At 41.6% G+C, this 17,409-nt stretch overlaps 2 protein-coding genes across 3 annotated transcripts; both read left to right on the top strand.

The window, feature by feature from the left end:
• Positions 1–215: 215 nt before the first annotated feature.
• Positions 216–3,449, top strand: LOC104919543 (serine/threonine/tyrosine-interacting-like protein 1). The gene is made up of 5 exons (XM_027278532.1): positions 216–338; positions 477–607; positions 708–876; positions 1,405–1,541; positions 2,636–3,449. Exons 1-5 carry the CDS (start codon positions 268–270, stop codon positions 3,286–3,288), a joined length of 1,161 nt encoding a protein of 386 aa, XP_027134333.1. The 5' UTR covers positions 216–267; the 3' UTR covers positions 3,289–3,449.
• Positions 3,450–4,566: 1,117 nt separating this feature from the next.
• p4ha1b (prolyl 4-hydroxylase, alpha polypeptide I b) lies at positions 4,567–17,185 on the top strand. 2 transcript variants are annotated; one of them, XM_019269312.2, is made up of 15 exons: positions 4,567–4,927; positions 8,837–8,919; positions 9,086–9,182; positions 9,311–9,462; positions 9,662–9,799; positions 9,951–10,190; positions 11,118–11,332; positions 11,420–11,596; positions 12,629–12,699; positions 14,154–14,253; positions 14,463–14,516; positions 14,612–14,677; positions 15,642–15,710; positions 15,977–16,073; positions 16,276–17,185. In XM_019269312.2, exons 1-15 carry the CDS (start codon positions 4,914–4,916, stop codon positions 16,344–16,346), a joined length of 1,644 nt encoding a protein of 547 aa, XP_019124857.1. In that variant the 5' UTR covers positions 4,567–4,913; the 3' UTR covers positions 16,347–17,185. The 2 variants fall into 2 exon arrangements, with proteins under 2 accessions (XP_019124857.1, XP_019124856.1); XM_019269311.2 differs by lacking the exon at positions 12,629–12,699 and adding an exon at positions 11,795–11,865 and having other exon boundaries at positions 4,572–4,927.
• The last annotated feature ends 224 nt before the right edge of the window (positions 17,186–17,409 follow it).

Here is a 17,409-nt window from a genome sequence, read left to right as displayed (position 1 = left end):
AGTAGGACTCATATCCAGGTCTCTCCTATGTCACCTGTCAAAGCCAGCTACCATGTGGCCCTCTAGAGCACTTAACTGTTACTGTGTTTCCAAGACCACCAGCTAAATTAAGGGCAAGGCTGAAAGCTTGGCTGAGTAAGAATCATAGCTACAGCAAATTGTGCATAGCTGGGGTTTTTTTTCCAAATCTTTTTGCTTTTTCAACATTCTGTTGGGCTTTTTTTTTTACCATTATATATTTGTTTCTTGGTTTAGCATGTTCTTTTAATGAAGGGCTGGTGGGAACAGCTGATGCATCTATCAAATGAGTTAAACGAGATGGGCGTTGTACTGTCCAGGTAAAGAATTTCTGCTGTTTTTTTCTTGAGAAAATCTAAAGTAATGCACTGAAGAGTCAGTCTCTTATAATGAATTGCTATATATATTGTCTATATATTGCACCACTATGTGTGTATATGTTTTTGTGTATGTGTCAGAGTGAATAACAGTTGTAGAGCGGCCTCCAGAGAGCCTGTCAACACATCCCAAACAGCGAGCAGCATCTGTGACAGGGAGGTCAATAGTACAAACAGTGACCATTCCTCCATCATACCTATCGGGAACAAAGGTAAGTATTTTTACCTCTAACTCTCTCCATCTTTAGGACAGTGACACGCATGCGCATACATATACACTTTATTCTTTGTATATCTTCTTCTTGCAAACAGTGTGCGAGCCAGAGGAGTTCCTAGTTCCTGCTCTTCCAGAAATAGCTTGTGTAGAGCGAGGCTACATCACCCCACAGCAAGTGTACAACCTGCTGAATGCAGAGGAAGGCCAGCCCGCTTTGTATGACCCATACTATATTCTCATCCTGGACTGTCGCAGCGCAGAGAGGTGGGTGCTGCGCGGATACACCAGTGCTCTACAGATGTAGAAGCTCTGTCATGTACTGTATAGATGGGTATAAAGGGGGTCTCAAGATGAGGAGCTAGTCACTGAGGTACCAATTTAAAGCTATGGATCTAAAATGGGTTTTGTGATCTTCTTATTTTTTTATTGTCAACATTTCTTCGTGCCATAGAGCCCCTTAAACACATCATTGAGCCACACTCTTGCACTTTATTAAGATGAAGACCACCACTGTAGTTTATTGAGTATATTCAGTAGATCCCACATAAACCATCCTGCTGGCACAGATACTCACTAGAGCAGCAAATGTGTATTATTCCACTGCAGAAAATAGTCTCCAATAATAAAATAAAATATAATTACACCCCATTCTTAAAGGTTTACATCTTCAGGGGAAACTAAGGGCTCTGGTGATCAAAGGATTGAGTATTATAGTATATATATAAACTGTAAAAGAGTTTTGTGTCAAGTGGCATGCTGTTACACAATCTATATATGTGTGCATTTTGTTAGGTACAAGGAGAGCCACGTGGTGACAGCCCGGGCAGCTGTGACGGTGATCCACCCTGATCTGGGCTGTTTAATCAGCTGTATAGAGCTGCAGAAGTATTCTATAATACTGCTGTATGCAGAGGAGGGATGCAGCCCAGGTCAGCAACCAACGTTCAAACATTGAGGATACACACAAATACACTTATGTACTCTCACAAACAGACGAAGAACATGTTGGACATCATGAGATATCATTAGAGGTCTAGTGTGTACAAATTAGTGGAATCTAGCAGCAGCAATCTCAGAACTCATCGAGTTGCAATGTAGCACATTTCAACTAATCTGTATAAAAACATATCAGCATATGAATGCAGATGCATTTTTAAAATATAAATTGATGTCAGAGGATAGCCAATGGGTTCTGAGCTTGCATTTTGGCCAATGTCCTCCTGTCTTTTGCTCTCCATGTGGGCTGTTTACCTGCAAGCAACCAAAGCCCTCTCAAAGGTGACTAGTAATACTAATACCACTCTGACTGCAAACAGAAATCAGGTTCTTTGCCTACATATCATATGCATGTTTAAAGAGATTACATCTAACAGTGAAGTTGCAGACTGCAAGAAGTTAAAACAGAAATAGCTTTGTAAGAGGACCCACTCCTTCTGTAGACCAAAAGGCTCATTCGAAGGTAACAAAAACACAAGAGTCATATTTTCAGGTGATATTATACACTAACAAAAACATAGTTATGAGTATTCTGCTAGCAAATCCCCTTTAATCTTACACACTGGACCTTTAAACCAGCATAAACATATTTTTAGCTTTGTGGTATGGTTCTATGGACGGTGATCTCAGTCTGTTGGTCAGTTGGTCTATCATTTTGGTCCAGACTGAAATATCTCAACAACTATTAGATTAGATTTCCGTGAAAGTTTCTACAAAAATGAATGGTCCCCAGAGGATGAATCCTACTGACTTTGTTGATGCCCTGACTTTTCCACTAGCAACAATTTGTCCAGTATTTTTGTTTCATGACCAAATACCTAACGACACAACAACATTCCCATCGCCTCAGCTGTAATTTGTAATGTAATTAAGGTGGACACATGGTAAACATCTGCTCATATCTTAGCAAGTCACTAGCATGGCTGCAGATTTAGTCTTGAAATCCAACAGGCTTTCTGGTTGGAGTGATTTTCTCTTGTGCTCTGTCACTGTGACTGTTTTCCATGTTTCTCTCTGGGCAATGCAGTGGGCAGTGTGAAAGCCAAGGCAGACTCTCCAGACCTGCATCGCTGTTTCTTCCAACTAAGTGCTTTGGGAATGGACCCTATCATCCTGTTAGGGGGATTCTCAGCCTTCAGTGCCCTCTACCCTTTCCTCTGCACACCACGAATGGTCCTGCTGGAACCTGAGCGTCACACCCTCACCATCTACCCCTCAGAGATCCTGGAAGGAGCCCTCTACCAGGGCTCTGTCTCCCACGCCTCTGACTACCGCATCATCAAGAATCTACACATCACACATGTGGTCAATGCCACTGCCAACTGCCCTGAGGCTTTCCCCAACATGCTGCGCTACCTGAGGCTGCGTCTGAGCGATGACTCCCAACAGGACCTGGTTGAGGCCCTACCACTGGCATCCAGGTTCATCAATGCCGCGCTTAGGACTGAGCCTGCCGGCCGTGTTCTGGTCCACTGTAGTATGGGCAGGAGTCGCAGCTCAGCACTAACGCTGGCCTTCCTCATGGAGCATCGACACTGGTCACTGCTTCATGCCCTGCGCTGGCTGAAGGAGAGGAGGGCATGCACGGCACCTAATGTGAACTTCCTGCGTCAGCTGCTGACCTATGAGGAGCAGCTGTTTGGGAGCAGACTCACCTCCCTCGACGACATCCGCCGATGACTGGAGTAAGAGTGGGAATGGTACATTGGATGTTTTGAGAAAAGTGTCAAATAATCTGAGACTGAACAAACAGAGGTGGATTTTGTACAGGAAGAAAGACTGAATAGGAGTATTTCCCCTCCACAAGGTTTTACAAATAATCTTCAGCTCCCTCCCACACAGTGTTTCTTGTGCTATGCCTCGATAACAGCAATAATCATACAGATGTTTCATTCTGTGACAGCTGTGTGACATTTTGCTTGGTGATAGTAGCTAGAAATATATACATTAATAAAAGTGTATTTATAACATTTCACATCAGTTACATTCAGTTTTATTCCATGAGATGAGTCATGTGGTCATTTTAACAGTATTCGTGTGTGTTTATCACAAAATATAGTGTGTAGAGCAGTGGTTCTTAACCTGGGTTCGATCGAACCCTAGGGGTTCGGTGAGTCGGTCTCAGGGGTTCGGTGGAGCCTCCGCCCTGGAATTTTTTATACCATTTGTTACAACATATCTTTGTGAGCAATCGTTTTCGAGGATGCTGGATATAAAAACTAAGAAAAGGAACAGACTTTGCTGTGAAAATGACATGAGACTGGCACTTGCCAAGGTGAAGCCACGCATATCTGAACTGGTCTCTCAAAGGCAACAGCAGAAGTCACACTGAGGTAGGTTGTTGTGAGTTCATGCACTGTGTTGGTTTTGTTATTTGAACAAGGTGATGTTAATGCACGGTTCATTTTGTGCACCAGTAAAAAAAAAAATCATATTTTATTTTTTACTAAAGAAGGGTTCGGTGAATGAGCATATGAAACTGGTGGGGTTCGGTACCTCCAACAAGGTTAAGAACCACTGGTGTAGAGTTTACAAAGGGCTGAGATTCATCCAGTTGAGATGTGTTGCATCTGGCATACCAGAAATATTGCAGTACAGTTAATAGTTTTCTACTCTCTCTTTCACACACACACACACACACTTGGCTCCACCCTGTTGAACTCCCTACAGTCACACTGTTTAGTTGGAAGTTGAGTGGGGGTTTCTGGAATGTGTGGGAGAAATGGGAAGAGTGGATTGCAGGTGAAAATGCAAGTTTGCAAAACATTGCATAAAAAACTACACAGAACATTGAGATATTGAACATGAGCATTGTCAATGCTTTATGCCAGTGAAGTTACATGGTTAAAAAAAAAAAAAGAAAAAAAAAAGTGATTGCATGGGAAAAGGAAAAAAGCAGTGTTACTGCACAACACGTGGCACACTCTTTTACATTAAAACCCCCTTTAAAAAACACTCATCCATGACTTTCTGCACGGGTCAAGTCAAACCCAGACACCTCCCCTAAAAAAAAGTAATTTACAAACGACAACCCCTCAAAGTCTCTGGCAGCAGCAGGAGGAGTTGCATTGCACGCATGTGAGGATCTGCACGTAGCATTCAGACTCAGGCTCTTAAGAAAACCAGCCCTAGCCACCAGATGGCCAAGAGTACACCGAAAAATCACAGATAGGACGGAGGAGCACCACCACCACACTACACCACCACCGGACTTGACATCCTCTTCTTGTACGAGCGTTCGTGACTGCAAGCCGAGGACAGGACTCATACCCAGGCGAAGCGGGGGGGACACATTCAGCTACTGGATGCTCTCATTAAGGTAAATATTGACTCGTGAATGAGATAAGATAACAAAAGACAATCTGTGTTGCTTTTCAGGTCGCTCTCATGTCAACTACACTGTCATTTTATTTTATTTATTTTTAAAAGTTATTTTCAGGAGCGACCGTTAAAAAGACGTTAAACGTCTCTTTCGACCGTTACTGCTAGCCGCGTTAGCTCCAAACGAGCTAAACTAACTTTTTGTTTTTTTGTTTTTATATTTGTGATGGTTCCCGGCTGCAGATATTAATATAATAAACCTGGACTTATTAATATAGAGTACAGTGAGTTGAGTTCAGTTAGTTTAAGTAACAAAGCTTTGCTTTTTGTCGTAGCATTCCTGTACAGTGCAGCGTAGGATGCTGCACAGCTACACTGCCTGCACTCAATAACACTCACAATATCACGTATTATATCTAAATATATCTATATCTAAGGTTATTTAGGGATAGAAAGCGTGCATTCATTAGAAACTTTATATTTTTTTAAAGGTTTAAGCGTAAAAGCAGTAGTTTTGCAGCACCGGCCCTTTTTATATATTCATTTAAAGTTAGTTTTCTGTGTGGGGTTATTGCAGGTTAGAAAAATGAGTTGAGACTCCATTGAGCTCTGCTCGGTCCTCACATGAGCTTCCTCCAGGCGGGGAGGGGCGAAGACGTGGCAGTCCTTCTCTTCCCATCCACATCCTGTGTTATCCGACTCCACACTGCCAGCTTCACACTGCCCAGTGAGAAAAAAAACTTGGGAGAAGTTGAGATGAGGCCAGTGCCAAAAGAAGCTACTAGAAATCACTTGCAGACTTTCTAGTTTATTGCTGTGAGCATACAGTAGTGTTATGATAAATCATGTTATGCAGGCTAAATTGCCCCCCTACAGATACTGTGAATAAATGTTTCATAACATCTTTGGTTCCTGTGTCGTCTCTTGCAGAGCGAAAGAGCAAAAAAGGTTCCCTCAGGCGTTCATGGGTTTTGAAATATCATATTTTGTAGCTTTTTCCACCAAGAGAAAAGACTCCACTCCTTCTGTTTCCATCCTTTTTTTTTTTTTTTTTGCTGCTTCTCTTTCCTACAATTAAATTCCACTAATAGATGGTTCACTCCTCATCCTCAGGGCAGGGGGGGCTTGTTGAAAGTTTATTCTATGTAAATTAGTAGAAGTGACAACAGTAAATCAATAAATGAAACAAACAGAGTGAACGTCTCAGTTCGTTGTCTGTTTGTTAAAGTGGATCGTTCCTCGCCGCTGTGATCCTCTTTTTACCTGGAATTATCATGAGGCTGTGATCTCTTAATGAACGTGTCTGAACAGAACGCAGCCCACTTTACATAGTTTGAAAGGTCAGGAAACAAACTTGTGCAAAACCGCCGCTTTCTGACTGAGTGTCTGGCGGGTTAAATGTTAGGCTAAATGGGAATGTGAGTGGGCGTCCTCAACATGTCACGTACACTCTCACTACACTCTCACTCTGGTGTGTTGCATGGCACGTGTATCTGAATTATAATTTGCAGCTTTAAGCCTGACAATACACCTCTACAACATTATGACAAGAAAAGGCCCAGTAGCTGTCACCCTGTCATTACAATAATTATATTCTGCTGAGTTTTTACCCTGGAAATGTAAGTGGCACAGGCATATTTATGGTGTTTTGTGAGTGGCACCACTGATTATGGGAATATAATCATAACAAGTAGGGATAATGTCAATCTGCATTTGCCTTGCAGCATCCTTTTTAATAGAATTTAATGTAATTAAATTTTGCTTTAATCAAATACATAAAGCTTTGCTGCTGACTTCAATTGAAATATCATATGAAGTCATTCTTTTATTTTCACTGGCAGGATTGTCCATGTGGCAAAGTCAGAACCTGTCTGAGCTTGTTGTCCACTTTCAGTGAAAGACATAATAGAGCTGCATGCATACACGTCTCAAGCATGACCTGAACTGTGCCTCTAGGAGTGTGTCTTTGTGTGTGTGTGTGTGTGTGTGTGTGTGTGTGTGTGTGTGTATAGCAAGTCTGAAGGCGTGTAGAAGTGTTTGTATGTGTTCTTATCTATGAAATTAAACCTCCCTTTTAATGCTCCAGAGTACTTCTTTCTCTGTCTACCCAAAATCAGAGGTCGATATTTGAACGTAAGCACCAAGTTCGGGCTGCTATTAATGATAATTTTCATTTATTAATCTGCCTGTTATTTCCTGGTCAATATCTTTTGATTTCTGAACAATCAGATATTGAATTTACTGTAATCTAAGTCCAAGAAAAACAACTTGGAACCATCAAATGTTTCAAATCGATTATCAGAAGAGTTGCAGATGCAATATATTTTTTAATTGATTGATTAATTAATTGATTGATTAATTGTGACTAATCATTACAGCTCTAAACTAAGGTGTGATTTTTAGGAAGAAACACAACTTGTATGTGTTTCTTCCTAAAATTAGAGCCTGCTGTTTTGGATTCTCTGTCAATGGTTTTGAGAGTTTACAGCCAGTTTAGCTTCACATTGTTGATACACCTTGATACACTCGCTCTTATTTAAACAGCCCTGCGCAGTTTGTTTTCTGTCTTGTGTTGTATATAAACTACATAATCCACTAAGACATCCAAAGGTCATGTACTTATCCTTGCTGTTTTGGTAACACAAACAGGATTTGGTTAAAATTCCTCAGAGAAAGAATAAATACATACAGCTCCACATACACAGCTTCAGACTTCTGTCGGAATAATTTCTTTCCAGCATTTTCCTCCATGACCGCTTCCTTTTTGGTTTCACTGGAAGTATTTTTATCACAGTGTCCTTCACAGAAGGTTAGCAAATTTCAGCTAGTCCAGTTTCATTTGTTGGTAAGTTCGTTAACAGGATATCTCAAACGTGATTAAATGAATTGCATTAGGTTTGTGGAAAGTTAGACCATTAGCCAAAGAATAAATCACTTGTTTTTAAGTGCAGGTCAGGATCCATGTGAATGGATCCAGGAGTTTTCTAAAGCAAAATTGGGACACATGTATCCCATTACGTCTGTTGTTATGTGGCTTTTGATGTACGTCCAAATCTGGATGTTATTGTCCTTTGCAGGTCTACTGTTTCAGCTACAGTACAGTACAGACATTCACACCTTACTGTGCCACTGCACATTTCTTCCTGCCAGTTTGTCTGCACTTGCTTCTCATTTCTGTCTGAATGGGTAGCCACTCCTCACAGGCCAAACGCTCTGTGGCAGTTATGGTTGTGCCAAAGCACAGTGACAGCAACCACAGACTTATATTTGGCTTTGTGTGGTGGTGGTTGCGAGGCTGCACTTCCAAAAGCATTGAGGAGACTCTCCAAGTATTTCACTTCATGGCTTTGATTAGTCTTTTTGCTTTACCATTTATTGCAGTCACCCAAATCATATCTCATATATTCCCACTTGCCTCTGATAATAGAGGCAGATAGCTTTGACAAAAGTGCTGCTAACTCAACAACAACACGCCTCTCCAGAAATAATGCCCCAGTTGCTGTGGACGGTCTGCAGACCTTGCTGCCAAGACGAGAAAAGTTAAACCGTGCAAAGTAGGTCTGCGGATTATCCGCTTTTAAATGATGCTAACAACCAGGTTTTGAATTGGCTGGGAGCATCTCTGGGCATAAAAGACCAGGGAGGTTTAGGACAATGGGGAAGGCAGTAGGATGAATTGTAACGTCTGGAATGTTGAATGATGTGGTTTCACTGGGTGGGGTCTCAAGTAACCCAGGCAGTAGATGACTAAAACTTTAAAAATGTTTATAAAAGTTTAGAACATCTGTCTGATTTCATGGATGTTAGAGTGCCACAGACTGCAATATTAGGCTGTGGCTATAATATGAGTCAGATCCTTGAGTTAATTTATTGAACCACACATCTAATCCTCTCTCTCTTTCTTCAGGATGGAGCTACCGTGTTGGTGTTTATTACTGCTGAGCTGCTTGCAGTCGCTCTCGGCCCACAATGACTTCTTCACCTCCACAGGTAAAACCAGCAGGCGACACACAGCGCTCATGCCACTTATCTTATTTTCTAACTTCTCACAGAAGCGAAACCTCTCGTGGTATTGTAGGATCGTTTTAATGATCTGATGAGATTAGTTATCATTGCAGTATTGATGGTGAAGTGTGTTTTGATTTGTATTCCTCAGGCCAGATGACAGATCTGTTATACACAGAAAAAGACCTCGTCACCTCTCTAAAAGACTACATCAGAGCAGAGGAGAACAAGCTCGAGCGCGTGAAACGGTGAGTTTGTGAAGTTACACACATAAATGCACCTGTACTACACACAATTCTTAAAATTTATGAGTAAGAATTTATTATTCGTTGTAAATCAAGTGTAAGCAATGTGCCTAATAACATCTCTGTGATAGGTGGGCTGATAAGTTGGATACATTGTCAGCCGCAGCCACACAGGACCCCGAGGGCTTCCTGGGACACCCTGTCAATGCCTTCAAACTGATGAAGAGGCTGAACACTGAGTGGGGGGACCTGGAGAGCCTTGTACTCAGTGACACCACTGATGGTAAGGAAACAGGAGCTTATATATATATGTAAAGATGTCTTGATCTTTAATTATTGCTACATTTCTGGATTAATGTAAGATCAATTTACTTCAAGCTGTTTCACTGACTATTAGGATATAGTATTTATTGTCTGGTTGTTACAGAATCATCTTAGTATATCTTTCTTTGTCCTTTCCTATCCATCTCTCGCTCTCTCAGGATTCATTTCCAACCTGACCATCCAGAGACAGTACTTCCCCACAGATGAGGACCAGACCGGGGCTGCTAAAGCTCTCCTACGGTTACAAGACACTTACAGACTAGATGCTAACACCATCTCTACAGGAGCCCTACCTGGTAAAGGCATTACATCACAAATTACAGATTACAATTAACAGGCATGAACAGTAAAAAGCAGATCATGTTCAGTTTTCTTGTTTTCCCTGTTTCTTGTATTGTTTCGTTATCTTCTATGTCAATATTCTGCCAAATTTCCTCTGCATACTAGGAGTGAAACACAAGAGTCAAATGACAGTGGAGGACTGTTATGAGCTCGGGAAGATCGCCTACTCCGATGTCGACTACTACCACACAGAGCTGTGGATGGCCCAGGCCCTGAAACAGCTTGAGGAGGGAGAGGAATCCAGTATAGATAAGGTCACAGTGCTCGACTACCTGAGCTACGCCATCTACCAGCAGGGGGAGATAGAGCGAGCCCTGGTGCACACCAAGAAGCTGCTTGAACTGGGTGAGTCCCTCCACACTATAAAGAACTTTCAAAAAAAAGTACACTGGTAGGTGTGTTTGGCAGTTTTAAGTGATATCGACATTTCATTCTGAGGCTTATCGGTTTTGTCCCGTCCTGCCCAGGCACCAGACTTTATTTAGCATTAAATAAGATTGTAAAATGTGGGAATAATTCTTATTTACCAAACACACACAAAAAAAGAGGAGCACGTCAGGATGGATTATTCAAATTAAATTGGAACAAAGTCAGTAAGTTGGATAAATGAGACAGTCGCTCTGTGTTGAACTGAATAACATACTAAACAGAGGTGAACTTGAGGCCAACATTTCCAGGCCACACAGACATAAATAGTCTATCACCATGGTTAGACCAAAACAACCATGGCATTACAAGTCTGTGAACTTTTGTCCAGAAACAGTATGCTGGTTTTATCACCTACAGCCCTGTCCTACCTAAAGAGGTGTGGATAGTAGTGATTGTTTTTGGGGGGGTTATCAAAGATAGCTTGGTTTAAGTTTTCTTTATTTGATGGTAAATAATTGTAGAACCTGCATCTGATTAGTCTGGTTAATCTCCTGTAGTCTGGTTAAGGGGTTGAGATTGCAGGTGAGGTTAATCCTAATGAGACTACTTGAAGCTGATGGAAGGTGATTGAGCAGAGGGCTTTATCACTGCTCTTATATCATGTACAATACATTTCATGTCATTGTCTTGTGCTGACCTTATTAATGAGCCCCTGATCTGTTTATACATCTTGTTTCTGAGAACAGCATAAGGTCAGACTGAATAAATAGCATGTAATCATGTTGTGTTGGAAGCTCAGTTATTTTGATTATAGGCGGTGCGATATTCTTAGGTGACATTGCTGCAGTCATCACTATTTGTAATCACACATTAGTTATTTCTGTTGGCCTCTCATTTTCCCAGACCCAGAGCATCAACGCGCCAAGGGCAACCTGAAGTATTTTGAGTTCCAGTTGGAGAAGCAGAGAAAGGCTGCGGAGGAAGAAAAAACGAAGGACGAAGGGGTAGCAGTAAAAAAAGAAAAGAAGACGAAAAAGGCAAAAAAGAACATCTCCAACCATGTGATCCCGGAGAGGAAGAAGTACGAGATGCTTTGTCGCGGGGAGGGCATCAAATTGGTGAGGAATGCAAAGAGATATGCAAAAACACCATTCCTAACTCAGTAAACGCACCTCGGTTTAATCACTTTGCTTTCTCTCAATCAGACCCCCCGCAGGCAGAGTCGGCTGTTCTGCCGTTACTACGACAACAATCACAACCCCAAGTATGTGCTGTCACCCGTCAGGCAGCAAGATGAGTGGGATCGGCCATACATTGTCCGCTACCTTGACATCATCTCTGACCAAGAAATGGAGAAGATCAAACAGCTGGCAAAGCCACGAGTAAGCGGTTCACACTCCCATGATGCCACATGATGTGTGTAGTTTCTGTGTCTGTCATGTGGTTTAGTGTGTTGAGGTCAAAGCTGTGAGGCTGGTTGATGTGATGCTATTAGTTAGGCAAGCATACAGGCACACACATGTTTGCGTATTTGTGTGTGTGTGTCTGTGTGTGGGTAAATCATGTCCCTGGCTTCACAGCTACGCAGGGCCACCATCTCCAACCCCATCACAGGAGTGCTAGAGACAGCTCCATACCGGATCAGCAAAAGGTAAGGCACAGCCAGGAAGCCACCATGAACAGAGGATATAGAAGGGAGCCGAGAGGGAGAAAGGGAGATCTTTCTCCTCCTTTTTTCTATCAAGAACTCATCCCATTTCTCCTCTGTATTCCCGTCTGTGCGTGCGACTCAATTTCTGCAACCTTCCCAAGCGTAAAGGCTCCTGAGCTGAAGCACAGGATCCAGCTGAGAATGATCAAAGCTTTATGAAGCATCTCTAAACATTTTTAGACTATTATTGATTTCTAAAACATGTTATATCATCTCGTGTTTGCTTTTATCTCTGACACAGAAATAAAAGAAAAAAGGGAAATGCTTTCTTAGAGCTCATGGTTGAGAGTTTAGGATTGTGTTGTTTTTGGAGTTTCTGATTCTGCTCAGGAGTCTTACAAAAAGGTAACACAAGAAGAAAAAGGAGGAGGGAAATGTGTTACCTTTTTTCCACTAGTTTATATTAACATAGATGCTTTTTGAGCCAAGAGGTGTATCAGGGGCACTCGTTTATTCCAGTGGTAAATATTCTTATTTTAAAATTTGGTTTTTAGCGTTGCCTTGTGATACACTCTCTTAAACCTTCTTAAGAATAACATTGACAACTAGTGACCAGTTCTTCCTGTCTTTTCTCTCCCTTACTCCTCCTCTTACTTCTCACTTGTCCTTTGTGTCACATTCCATCGTTCCTTTTTTCCCCCCTTCCTTTTTTGTATCTGCTCCTCGACCTGCGTGTGTCCTTCCGCTGGGGAAACTACTGTAGTTAAGGCGAGCCACGGTGCATGACCCTCAAACTGGGAAACTTACCACGGCCCAATACAGAGTCTCCAAGAGGTAAGGGGTCGCAGGTTGTCACGGTGCCTTCCCCACCCTCCTCCGTCCATCTCTTTATCTTTTATCTCTTGTGTTCTATCTGAAACACTTCGGTCATCGCCATGAAATAAAAATTATGAGCTACACCTGGAAAACTAACACTAGAGGAGAGTTTAATTTGGTTGAAATGGCTCAAGTTAAACAACCCTTTGTTCTGTTGTTTTTTGGTGTAGCTGAAATATTCGTCTTACCCAGTGATGTAGGGATTTTCATGGAGCTGTGCAGTGGCAGTAACAACCTTCTTTTCTTTCATCCTGCTCTCATTCTCAGGTTATTTGAGATCCAGAGCATGGGATCAAATTAAAGCTGCTGTGAATTTTACTCTGCTTCTTTAACTTCCATATCAGCATGATAGATCAAGAAGTCTGGGTGCACATGCTTAAAACAAGATGGATGCTGCAAATGTGTGGAGAGAGAGAGATTTTAGTTAGTGTAGTTAACATAAATGTCAAAATTTTTTAAGTTAGACTCAAAACCCACCCTAAAAATAGCACTCCACCAAAACCCCTGAAGTTTCTTGGGTTTTACTGTTCTTGGTAATTAATGTTTGGGTGCGTGTCCATGTGAGACCAAGGGTGTGGTGGCCCTTTGATGTTTTTACATGTGTACGTGTTAGCCAGCATGCAATTCCAAATTCACTGGAAATCAAGTAATAGAGAGAACAGACTAACAGATGGATGTGCTCAGAAGAGTGTGACCGTCCTCTGGCTGAACTGGCTGCACATCAGGAAAAAAGTTAGTTGGCTCCCATTTGGTCTAGTATCCCTTCACAAGTATTACTTATTAACAACAGAAACTAGCTATAAAAGTATGACTCATCACACTGTCTCTCTTACACACAAATTCATGAGACGGTGGGGGGTGGGAGTCATCCCCAGTTCATTTTTTAAATTGCGACACTGTGGCCTTTTAATGCACTACCCAAAATGAATTTTATGATAAGGTCAGCAGAACCACAGTGGTTTCCTGTTTTAATAAGTTATGACAGGGGCCTTCTTATAGACTGGGTTGTGAGAGTAAATATGAAAGGCATGTAGTGTCAAGAAAGTTAATCCATGAAAATATTTTGCCGTCATCCTCAACCAGACTGCTGTATGAAAATGTCCACATTCCCAAACGCACAAATAGTTTGAAATCAGAACAACCGCATACCCTGAGCTGATTGGAGATTCTGAATCTTGGGCTGGTCTCCTGTTTTTTCATTGACTTCATACTTCCACTTCCCTTCTCTCCGTTTTTATAATGCCAAACTTTCACTTCTGCTCTGAGCTTCTCATGGCAAGTTTTCAGCATGACATTCGCCGATTCCAGAAGTCTTTACTGCCATCTAGTGGGCAAATATGTGTCTCACCGACATACTGTACAGCATGTTCCTCTTCTTTCTCAATTGTTGTGCTCTCCCTCCTCTATTCCAGTGCTTGGCTCACTGGCTACGAAGATCCAATGATCGACAAGATCAACCAGAGGATTGAAGATCTCACAGGCCTGGAAATGGACACTGCAGAAGAGCTGCAGGTAAAGAGTTAGTCCATTAGTTGAAAACTGTGGACATTTATCACAGTTTTCTCCTCTTGTTCTTTGATTTTTTATTCCATTTTTAAGAATTATTCATATATACGTATAAAAATAAATTCAAACAACCCCCTTGGCCCTCAGGAAGCCACTCTTGCTCTGTCTCTTTGTACATTTGTGACACTTACATCACATTTTATGGATCTCTGTAGGTTGCAAATTATGGCGTTGGAGGTCAATACGAACCTCACTTTGACTTTGGAAGGGTAAGATCCATTGTGATTGACACAAGTTGATATCTATAAATGTACATCAGTCATTGATATAGCAGAATAACCTGATGTTCACTCTCTCTTTACAGAAAGATGAGCCAGATGCCTTTAAAGAGTTGGGCACTGGCAATCGCATAGCAACGTGGCTCTTCTATGTGAGTAAACTCCCCATCAGTGTTCACCATACACTGGCTAAACCACCTTCAGCAGTCATTGTTATCTTAAAATTCTTGTCAAGGTACTAAAGTCTCCAAAGATATTGATTATCTCATGATGAACTGTGATCATAAAATGGTACAGCAAAAAAAAAACATAGCATCAAAGGTTTGAATAGTTGACTCATTTTAGGAATCATTAAGCTTTGATGGCAGAAACATAAAGTGTCAAATCAATCATTTATATCCTGTTTAAAACTTGAAAAATCGTGTGCAAGAGCGCATGTGTCTATGCGTCACATGTTCAGGATCATTTTAGTTAAACCTTATTTTGACGACATACTACACCACGTGCCTTCAGTTCTGTACAGTTGCAGTTGCAACAATTATCGATCTGAAAGTCAGCAAAAAAGTAGTTGCCCTTTGTTGTTCTTGAGTTATTTGAAGTGACTGGGTGGGTTTAATAAAAATGAGACAGAGCAATGAACTCTCTCACCCCACATGGTGCAGAGTAAATTTTAGTCTCTGTGGTTAGATGGGCTGTGAGCCAATGAAATGAATAAAGGAATGACGCTCACCATAAAATTTCACCTTCGGTTTTGCTCTGGGTGACACCCTGGTATTACACACCAAGGACTGCAGTATCTGTCGTCTCTGATTATGGCCTTTGCCAATGTGCAAACTCTTTTGCTGTCACAAAAGTAACATCTGAGTTAAAACAGGACTTACTATGCTGAAGCCAAAAGGGGGTGTTCCGCTTTACTGGAACAAAGAATGATGGGACGGATGAGTAATAGTTTCTGTAAACGGTATCACGAAATACAGAACCAGTTGGATCATAACCGTGTAGAAAACATTAAAGGTGTGTAACCAGTGCAGTGATATCGCGTCCACAAATGTATTTAGTAGTACTGTAGTATTATTTGATATGACAGATAAAGACTGAACTTTTTCTTTGTTGTAGATGAGTGATGTAGCAGCTGGTGGAGCCACAGTATTCCCAGATGTTGGTGCAGCAGTTTGGCCCCAAAAGGTAACCACTTATTACGATACACTGATACTGACTCAGTAGCATGTTTGAACTAATCATATTATATAGCCAATTAAAAGACAGGTTGTCTGCTACACACTATAATATTAATAAATAATCTTTATTGTCATAGTCCCCTACAGCATTCATAATCTTTCTTTGGGAGTTGATTTTAGGACAGTCAGACTGACTTTCTGGGATTCCTGTCTCTTCCTGGTGGGTTTACAACACCTCTGACCTCCGTTGACTCTTGTTTGTGTGCATTCCAGGGCACTGCAGTCTTCTGGTACAATCTGTTTCCCAGCGGAGAGGGAGACTACAGCACCCGACATGCAGCTTGTCCAGTGTTGGTGGGCAACAAGTGGGGTGAGCTCCTCTTTTTTCCATTTCCCTATAAAACCATCCATAAACACCTAAGTAAATATCACTCCCGAGAGTATTTGCTGGCGAGAAGGGTCATTTTTAAAAGCAGTTTAACCCAGCGAGTCAGGCCTAGTCTTGAGTTTATAAGAGAAAAGTAAATAAAAGTCTAGATTAAAGTTCTCTCTCTTTTCTTTCTGTTTTGTAGTATCAAACAAATGGATCCATGAACGAGGCCAGGAGTGGCGGCGACCATGTGGCCTGAGTGAAAGTGACTGATGAAAAAAGAAAACCTCCCTTCCCCCCTCTCTCTCCCCTTCCATGTGAACCACCCAGGACCCAAGAACACTGCTGCAGATCACAGATGATGCATACAGATACATGGGGTCCAAATAGCTCATTCCCTCACTACAAACACTCCCCTCCTTTTTTTTTTTCCTTCTCCCAGCTTTTATTGCTTTGAGACCAGAGATTGTTTGGGTTAACGTCGAGCCCCTTGGACAGTATTAGCATCGCTGTGACAGATAACACGTTCTTCAGGTTGTTGGATGGTTTTGAGAAACACTCCTTTTCACTCCCCCCCCACCCATGTGTCCTTCTTTGCACTCTGTATGAACTCTAGCTCTGTGGTGAGGTTATTCTTCTGTAGTGACTGCAGGGACCAGCTTCCTCCCTGTCAGTTCGGACCTTTTAAAGATACAGTTCAGGTTTTTAAGAGGCCTCTCTTATTCATTGTGTTCATTTCATTAACGGAGCACTTTGGTCTGTGGTTTTTGAGAATATGATTTACATACAACAGGGCTGCAAACTGTTATTTCTTTCTGTAAAATTGCAGTTGAATCATTTCTCAGACTTTTCCTTGCATATGACTTTACAATAGATGTGCAGCAGGTTCACCAAATCTCTGTCTTTCCTTGATGTACATGTGCTAGCAATCTGTGCTTCCAATAACTTAAACCAAAGTTAGTGCTCTGTGAAAGGAATGAACGGACTCAGCACATAAAAAAGAATGGTCAGACTCCCAAAAAAAAAATCTGACCACAGTCCATGGTTGTTACTTGAGTGAAAAGGAAAAACTTTATTCCCTGTAAGTTGCGTAACAAACCAGAACTGATAAAGTCAATGCAGGGTTTTTTTTCTACACACATCATCTCACACACTTCTGGCTGCCTCAAAGTGCTTTTAATTGTTGTATTCATTTCAATGGTCACGCTATGTTAGATTTGTTGCACTTGAACAAAAAGTGTGTACAAACGCACGGACACACTTTAACCGGGCCACAGATCACAGTTACATGCATCCCAGTGCTGCATAAACTTTAGTGTTATACTTCACGTTTTTT

The sequence above is a fragment of the Larimichthys crocea genome, chromosome III, assembly GCF_000972845.2.
Source record: "Larimichthys crocea isolate SSNF chromosome III, L_crocea_2.0, whole genome shotgun sequence".
NCBI classification, from domain to species: domain Eukaryota; kingdom Metazoa; phylum Chordata; class Actinopteri; family Sciaenidae; genus Larimichthys; species Larimichthys crocea.
This window is presented reverse-complemented; position numbering and strand designations above follow the sequence as displayed.